At 48.4% G+C, this 8,951-nt stretch overlaps 2 protein-coding genes across 2 annotated transcripts in view; both read left to right on the top strand.

Annotated features, from left to right (window-relative positions):
- Hoxa11 (homeobox A11) overlaps positions 1-2,191 on the top strand; it is a 3,718-nt gene extending 1,527 nt beyond the window's left edge. The window contains exon 2 of the mRNA XM_031381932.1: positions 702-2,191. Within this exon, the coding sequence (XP_031237792.1) occupies positions 702-934 (233 nt within the window). The 3' untranslated portion in view covers positions 935-2,191. The remainder of the gene's footprint in view (positions 1-701) is intronic.
- A 1,265-nt stretch (positions 2,192-3,456) lies between these two features.
- Positions 3,457-8,951, top strand: part of Hoxa10 (homeobox A10) — a 9,792-nt gene continuing 4,297 nt past the window's right edge. The window contains exon 1 of the mRNA XM_031381931.1: positions 3,457-4,032. Within this exon, the coding sequence (XP_031237791.1) occupies positions 4,023-4,032 (10 nt within the window). The 5' untranslated portion in view covers positions 3,457-4,022. The remainder of the gene's footprint in view (positions 4,033-8,951) is intronic.

Genomic DNA, 8,951 nt, shown 5'->3' with positions numbered 1-8,951 from the left:
CTCCTGCCTGAGGCTTAAGGTAGCCTCTTTCCTCTACCTTTCCTAAACTAGCATCCCTACCCTGCTGAGGGCCCTCTGGCTGTGTTCTGACGCTGAGAAGAGAGTGAAGGCCTGGGTAGGGGGTTTCCTCTGCCACCTCCCACCTCGAGAGAGCTGGGAGGCTGGCGGAAGAAGCAAGCACTGGTGATCAGAAGTCAGGCTGACAAAGACCCCGCAGCCTCCCCAGATGTTAAAGAGGGCTAAATCATGGCTGCAACCAGGAAAGCTTGGGGCCAGGATGCATGCCTTTACTGCCTCGGGAACAGGCGGCCCAGGTGCTGAAGGTGAAATGTCCTCAGGCGGCTGTTTGTTTAGTCTGGCGGGGCAAGGAGCAGCCCGCAACCCCCACTTGCCTCCGTTCAAAGCGGTTCAGCCAGCGCAAACTCGCCTGTTGCTGTGAGGAGCCTTCCTTTCTGCTCAAGGGGCAGCCTGAGCCCTTTCCCTGGGGGCCTATCTAGGGAGCTGGCTTTTATCTGAAGCCGGCTCCAGACTGCAACTTGTCCCTGACCAGCAATAGAAGCCTGAAGGCAGGGGCCTGGAAAGCCTTTGAAAGGGCCTAGATTGGGCCTCCAGACCCTGTGGCCAGACCTTCTCCAATGGGGGTCCTGGGGAGAGTTTCAGCCTCTATAGCCCGCTCACTCTTTGCCTCTCTCTTTCCTTAGGTGGCCAACGCACCCGCAAAAAGCGCTGCCCTTATACCAAATACCAGATCCGAGAGCTGGAGCGAGAGTTCTTCTTCAGCGTCTACATCAACAAAGAGAAGCGTTTGCAACTGTCCCGCATGCTCAACCTCACCGACCGTCAAGTCAAAATCTGGTTTCAGAACAGAAGAATGAAGGAAAAAAAGATTAACAGAGACCGGTTACAGTACTACTCAGCTAATCCACTTCTCTAAAGCTCCAGCCTACTGGAATTGGGAGGGGGGCTTCATACATGTGAAATAATATGCAGATTTTGCCCTTGACAAGGTCAAGCCACATTGTGACTTGGAAAAGGGGAGTGATACAGGAGAGAGGAGAGGCTCCCTTTGCAGAGATAGCCCACCAGGAAGGGGGCCTGACACTCTCTTGGTTCAGCTCTCTATGATTAAGCCTCCAATTAATAATTGGATTCTAAGAGTTGTGAATCAACAGAATGAATGGTTTGGGACCCCTGGTGGTTCACTCTTAGAGTCTGCCAAAGCTTTGGGCTGGGTGTGGTCACTGGGGATTGGGCCCCCTGCCAAACCCTATGGAGGCCACCGCTCAAGACCCTCTGCACAGAGCCTGCCCCCCCCCCAGGTCTCTCAAGTCAAGAAGCCTAGTTCAGCTTGGGGATAAGGGGCAAGAGGAAAGGGGGGGATTCCTAGAGATCCAGACTGGGGTTGCTTTCCAAAAGTAATGTGAAAGACAGTTGAACTGAAAGGTGACTGTGAAATGGGAGAGAGCTGGGTGAGGGGAGAGGTCCTGGAGGAAGGAGAAATCTATCCAGATGACGTTAATCTGTTCCCATCCCACCTAGCTACCACTGATCTGCACCCAAACCTGAGCTCCTAGCAGCCACCTTCTGAGGCCCACCTGGGTTTTCTACCTCCCAGTGGTGGTGATGGGTCTTCATTCAAGTCCCATCTCAGAGTTGACTATTTCTGGGGTAGAAGACATTGAAAAATCCAGAAGCTGTGCTGGTTGCTGGGCCCTCAATCTCTACAGGAAATGCCTGTGGAGTTCTCCAGTTTGGCAAACTCTCCATCATATTAAGGAAACTTGGATTTGGTGTGTGTCAGGCAGAAGAGCAGCAGGCGTGGCCAGTGGGCCCTTGGCCTTTGGCTGTGAGGGGCTGAAGTGCCCCCATCCCCAAATCCCTCATTCCTACGCTGCACTCTGTGCTCATGGACTCAGAACTGAGTTTGGAAGCTTCTGGCAATCTTCTAAGAGCCGGAGAGTGATTTGGAGTTATTTTAAAAGATAAATATTATATTATATATATATTTCCCCGAAGGAACCAAAGTGAATTTTAAGATGCAATGTAGAGGGGGGGATAATAAAAATATTTAAAGGCTCTATCTGTTTACAGTGTTCCAAGGTTAAACTCGCTCACTGCTAAAATATTTGAATGTATGCTTCATACAGGGATGGTGTTCAAAAGACTTGTAAATAAAGAAACCATAACCTAACGTGTTTCAATACTCCTTTCCCCCACTCCCATTAGGTGACTTATTTGAGGGTGCTGGAGAGAGTGAGAGAGATGTTGGGGATGGTCTTTTTAATCTCTTACAACACTGTGACATTTGGAAAGGGCTGGCACACTGAGAGCCAGACTACTAGGACCTGAGAATGTCCTCTGGGGATCCAGGCGCTCTCCAAATGAATCTCTTCTGCCTCCCTGCCTTAAGAAATCCCTGGTGTTCTGCCTGTAATGAGTGTCTTTGGCCAGTGCTTACCCACCATACATTTCCTATATGTTTTAACAGGCACACAGACAATAGGGCATACCAAGAATAAAAAGGATAGAAATTTGAGTATTGGGTCCTGGTGTGACATTTCTCTCTCCCTGTCCCGCTTTTTTCCTGCCAAATGTCTCCCCTCAGCTAGCATCCTTTTAGCAGTAAAGGGGGTGAGTTACCACGCCCCTGAGAGATGATGGAATCAGGACTGAGCTACAATAGAAGCTAAGCATAGGAAGCCTGAGGCTATATGTCCTGTGGAAGGCAGCATATTAGGGATGGGATATGTCAGGGCCTAGGGTGTGAGACCTCACTCCTTCCAATTGACCTCAGCTGGAGAAGGCCTTGGGGGCTGGGGGGGGGGGAGCTGCAATAGCCAATGGCCTAACCCAGGCTAATCTTGCTCACCTCAGGACTGAATAAAACCCCTCTGGATATACCTTGTGAATCCTTTCAGCACGAGAGACCTGAGTCTAGATACCAAGGCAGAGCTAGGACTTTCGGGAGCCTCTAAGTGTGCTTCCTCTCCAGCTCCCTCTCGGTTCTCTTGGGCAAAGAAAGATGCGGGCTTGTTCTTTGTTTGCTGCCTTTGAACTTCTGCCTTAGATTTGGACATCACCCATAACCTTGAGGGGCAGGGCGGAAAGGACAGAGCCCTTTGTTGCCCACCCCACCCTCTTTCAGCCACCCAGGCAGAGCCAAAGCAGCAAAGAGGGTCTCATTTGGAGAGAGACCCTAGGCTCCAAGAGCCTGCTCTGTTTATTTGTTTGTGTGTTTGTCTAACTGGCGCGACAGGGGTAGGAAAAGCGAACTGAAAGGGGAGAGGGACAGACCCTCTAGATGAATGTCTTGGTTGATCGACAGACACACTGAGAAGAACAGGGGCCCTCCTGGGGGGCGAAAGGGGGCGGGCAGGGAAGCTTGGTTTAGGAAAAGACTTCCTTTGGGATGGTTAAAGATTAACCAAAGTCTCTCAAGTTGCTAGAGAGAGTCTAGCCAGGAGAACTGCTTGCAGGCGGACGGCGGGCGGGCGCGGGTTTGATTTCTGAGCCCTATAAAAGCCCATCCTCCGATGGCTGTGACAATGTGGTCGTAAACCCGTCCCGGGCCGGCCAATTTGCATATTTGGAATGCGCCGCTATAAACCCGGCTGGGGTTTTGCAGCAATTTCTTAGATGTAAAAATGAGATCTCAATAGCAGCGGGTTGGGCACATTCTCTTGCTCTTTCTCTGCGCGGAGCCAGCTTCCTTTTCTGGGCCGCAGGCTGGATCTCCAGCCTCGCCTAGGCCCGCAGCCGCCACGAGATGGCGCACTCCCGATCAATGTCAAAGCCGCCAGGGAGCCCGGAACCCCAGCGAGATTCTTGGCCTTTGTTCGCTTCTGATACTAAGAGCAGCACGGTACGTTATTTCACTTGTCCGGCTCCCCTTCGTATTCAAAAAGAGGGGGGCCTCGCGCTCCAGAAGTGATTGAGGCTGTAATTTAAAGCACAGCGCCTTCGTTAGGCCTTTCCGCATCGCGGCGTGGAGAAGCTGCTGCCCCTTGGCAGTGATTTCAGAAATGAGTCAAGGTAAGCCGCCACAAGTTTATCAGTTTCGCTGTAGCAGAGGTGGGAGTGGGAACGTAGCTGATGCCTAAGCAAAGCTCCGGGCTGTGATTGAGTTTCTAGGGTGATGCCCGTTTGGCACCCCCCAGCCCCCGCCGTCCCATCGTTCTCTGTGGTTGGAAAGCAGTGGGAGGCCTAAGTGGAAAAGTTGTCGGTTTTAGCCCCGTGTGCCAGCATTTCACCCAAGCTTCTCATCACAGGCGATCTTTCTGTTTTGCTGAAATTTTCCCGATCTGAATAAGTTAGATATGGTCCGAACCCAGACGAAAGGGACTCAGCTGTGCTTGGATTAAGGCTGTTGGGAGAGAAAAGAGAATGGTAGACTAGGAAAAACAAAGTTCTCCTTGGAAACAATGGGGTGGTCAGCATCTGTGGCCGTTTGAGCGGGGGTTTTTTTTTCCCCCTGGAGCAGCCCGCCAGAGGTTACCGATTTTCTGGAGGTGCAGCCTAGAAGTCTGCCTAGCAGGCTAGCTAGCTGCAAAGCTTTGTTCCCAAAAAAGGCCATTCAAAGAAGTCGCATTTGGTTTTTCGGAGGATGTTGGAGACAGCCCCAGCCCCGTACTGCGTATTTGGAATGTAGCATCATACTCCTGCCAGGCACTTTCCAACAAAATCCCCTAGCCATTAAAATGAGGACGGGCCTTTCTTCGCATATCTTGCAAAATTATGCAAAAATATAGTGGTAAATATCGGTATATTTGCTTAAATGGCATGGGCGATTAAGTCTGACTCCTCGTTTTTATAAAACAAGTTTTAAACAACCAAAGTGCTCACATCTTGAAGGCCAGATTTAAAACTCGCGTTTCTCCCATATTTAAATTTTTATTTTAACATCTTTTCATTTCTTTCTTGAAATAGATTCTTTTCTTCCCTAAATATACATATAGTGCCATAGATGAGTAAAAAGAATTCCAGAATGTGCAGATGCTTCCCCTGTTTATAAGTGTGTGAGCAAAAATTGTGCTTATGAATCACTATTTTGGTTAAGCCTGGGCTCCTAAGCCATGCCAGAAAAAAAAAAAAAAGAAAAGAAAAGAAAAGAAAAAAGAAAAAAACAACCCCCGACAACCCAGAGCAGACAAGAAGGCCCACTCTGTGAACTACAGGCAGTGGCATCCACACTTTCTTGCACTCCCTATGGGCCTGAGCTGCTTCCAGTTTTAAGGCCAGAACCAGGTTTTTCCCTACAAAACTAAGAGCACTGGTACTTCAAAATTACTGACAAAAGTACTCAATACTTCCTCCGCTAACGGTGGTGGGGCCAGCTCAATAGTAGGACTTAGAGGGGGAAAAATTAGAAAAATATTTTAAGGATAGATTGAACCTGGTTAAAAAAACAACAAAACAAAAATCAAACAAACAAAGAGTAAGAAACAAAAGCCCACATATTAAATGTGGAATGTCAACATTCATAAAGAAAAACAGGAAAGGAATGTTGCTCATGGAAAAAAAAATCTAGTTATTCATAAATATATGCATGGGAAATTTTCTGAAATTGTATTAATGCTGGACACATTGAAGCTGTATTCACCTTTCTCCATGAAGCTGCGATCCAGCACTACAGCCCTCTAGATAACTGGGAACCCAAAAATAACATTGAGAATGGTCTCTGGGTACAGATTTGTTATTTCATCCTCAGGACCTGGACTTTTGGGTTGTTGTTTATCTTGTTTTGTCCTGGTGAAAAACTCAACTTATTTTCAGATTAAGAATGTATTTGGGAAGCTTGCAAGGGCCTACCCAGGAAGAGGGATGTGTTATTAAGTAAAAGGCAGAGTAATGGCTACATTTTCTTGATTCGTGTGCCTTGCATTTCTTGTGACTCCATGGAGAGAATGTGTGTTATCACCAGGTAGAAACTGGAAATATTTACTCCCGAACAAACACAGACTCTGGCAGTGATGGCAGCGATGGGATTGCTGTACAGGCCTGGTTAAGGCCAGAAGGTACCAAGGGTTTTAGGTCAAAGGCATCTAAAGAAAGAAAAGGGAATTCAGCTGCTAAAAGAAGGGCAAAGGAGAAAAGAAAGAAAGGAGAATCACCAGACTTAAGTTCTTAGGGATTAGGGATAGCGAATCTCCATGAAGGCAAGGAGTTCAATAAACAGAATATTTTTATGGAGGATGCTAACACCTCATTGTTGTAAGTCTAGGAAGACACTGGAGCCTTCAGGGTGCCTGAGGGATGCCTGGAGCTCCAGACTCAAAAAGCCCAGCAGGCACTTAACCTACCACCACATTTAACTTGAGCTTCTGAGTCATTGTATTTACTTTAAGACAACCGCACCAGGCCAGTCTTCTGGATACAGGGTGTTGGTTCCATGGTAGGCTCTCCTGTTGTTCCCTTGCTCAGCAACTCTCCCTGGGAGTAGGACCGAGATCCCCAGCCAGAGAGGGGTTGCTATAAAGACTTACACACTTAAACAGGAAAAGAAAGGAGACCCTAAATTAAACACCCTGTTTGGTTTCTTGCAAGGGGAATGTTGAGACTAACAGAACCGCTTTCGCAAAGGTTGGTGGAGTTTCATTTGCCAATGCCATGGTAGCAAGTAACCCAGATAGAGATAGCCCGTTGTCCTGTGGGCAGCACTGGAGCTGAGTTTTAAACCCTGCTCAGCAAGGGCAGGCTTCTGACTCCCATACAACCTAGAAACCCATTTGGCTATCCTACAAGGCCTTGGCTAGGACCAACCTAAGTGGCTTGCAGCTGGACACCTGGCTTGTCTTACCAGGCAAATAGGCAGGGGCTGCTGAGTCCAAGGAGAGTCCTCTAGAGAATTTGAGGGAATGGCTTGGGGTTGGGGGGGTATGAACTCTTTGAAAATGATGGGTCAAATAATGGGAATGCACAGAAGTTGAGTTTCCTTGTTTTTTTGTTTTTTGTTTTTGTTTTTGTTGTTGTTGTTTTCCCACAAGATAAGTCAGAACTACCCTTGGACTACTCAGAGGATTTCCTCTAATCCTAGAAGGTTAAGAGAAAGGTGCTGTGTCTATCACTGTCTTTTACTTTATCCTTGTAGCCTCTGTTATCTCAAACACACTCTCCAGTGGCCACTGGTCCTTTAAAAACCTCAGCCAGGAAAACGCCTTTTTTCATGAGATCCAGACAGAGACAGCTCAGGAGCCTGGCTCACAGGCCTACTGGCCTGCTGGAGCTCCTTTTTCTCAAGGAATATTCAGCGTTGTTGGGAACTACTTCCCCACATAACAGCTTTCCAGAGAGGTATCAGAATTGCTTGGAGAACAAAGTGCCCTTTTCAAGCAGCCCCAGCTTCAGGACATTTCCAGGTGGCACTGTTGAGTACGAGAATTCCACCTATCTAGTGAACAGAGCAAGGACCATGCACATCTGGAAGCTTAAGGTAGGGTAACAAGCGTAATAGCATCTTGGCTCTCTGGTCCTTAAGGCCTGTCCTAGTGAAATTTTGCCTTGGCCTTGGGTACAGAAGCAAATCAGATAGTTAATGATGCCTCACACAGACACAGCTTTTATTTTCCAGAGCGGATGTCTGCAGAGAGCTGATGCTCGCTCGGCTGAATTTTTTCTCTCTCTCCTTTCCTCCCTCATCTCCTTGCCTCCTTCTCCCCTTCTGTTCCTCTTTCTCTCCCTATCCCTTTCTTCTGCATCTAGATGCTTAGATACCCAGCCCTCCCCACTCATCACCTCCAGAGAGACAGAGATGCCTTGCAAGTGTTAGCAGAGGCACAGCCTCCTGGGCGTGGGCTTGCCAAGCAGCTGCAACCAACTGCAGTGTCTTCCATCTCAGAAGCCAGAGCCTAGCCTCTACCTAGCCAGCTTTCCTGTGTCCTCTCACTCTCCACTCTCGGGGTACTGTCAGGGTTGTCTTTGCCCAGGATTCCTTCTGGAATACAGGAACCAGAATATAGCCAACTAAAAGCAAGAGTCTCTCCCTGCCATTTGCAGAGGCCTGAACAATGTAGTTCAGGGGTCCTGGGCAGTCAGCAGCTCTCCAGTTCCAACTGGAGCTGGCAGGTCTGAGGCATCCTGGAAACCCTTTGTAACCCACAGGTCAGGAATAAAGCATCAACTATGCAAGCTCCACTGAATCCTGCCGGAAAAGGTCACATTTTCTGAGTTTGATATAAGGCCCATATTTGGGGGCTAGCATGCCACAGGCTGACCACTTTCAATTGCCTAAAGGAAGCACCCTGAGTAGGACTGCTAAGCAAAGCACCTGGCCTCTGGAGTCTCTTATAATTGGGCCCAAACCCAGCTCGGCCTTCTAGGGAATGGATTTCCTCATCACCACCTTGTTAAAATGTGCACAGTATACGACAAAAATGGCTGGGAAAAGGACTGACCTAGCCATGCCTTCAGGGGTGGGGTGGGTACAGACAGGTTTTGTCAGAATCCCCTGGAGCCAAGGAATGCTTAGGCTAAAGGAGATCGAGAATGAAAGCAGTGTGACAGAGGTGTTTGCTAGACACGTTCTTGCAAGGTTTTCCTTCCAGTTCTGCGAGCGCAGAAAGACCAGAGACCCAAGGCCAACAACATTCTAGTCCTCTAAAGGTAGTGAGCTCGGGGTCTCCTCTCTAAGAGGATGGGGAGTATGCGTTTGATTCTGAATTATGGATTTGTAAGGGGGAGACCTTTGCCAGTCCATTGATTTTCACCTCACTGAGGCAGCTGTGCAAGGTTGGATGACAGGAGTAGAGGGCATGAAGCGTTTGAGCACAGTGAAGGAGAAAAATCTTGCCTGGCCAAAGGATGGAGTAAGACAGTGGAGCGGACAGAGGAGCCAGGCAGTGATCGGACAATGCATTTCGGACAATATTCTTTCTTTGTGAGATGTTGGAGGCGGTTCTAGTTTACTTTGGGTTCTGGACCCTCCGAAGGTCTTGGTAGCCTTAGTACGACTTTTT

Source organism: Mastomys coucha, unplaced genomic scaffold (genome assembly GCF_008632895.1).
Source record: "Mastomys coucha isolate ucsf_1 unplaced genomic scaffold, UCSF_Mcou_1 pScaffold20, whole genome shotgun sequence".
NCBI classification, from domain to species: Eukaryota; Metazoa; Chordata; class Mammalia; order Rodentia; family Muridae; genus Mastomys; species Mastomys coucha.
The sequence above is the reverse complement of the archived record's forward strand: the minus strand, read 5'-3'. Positions and strand labels throughout refer to the sequence as shown.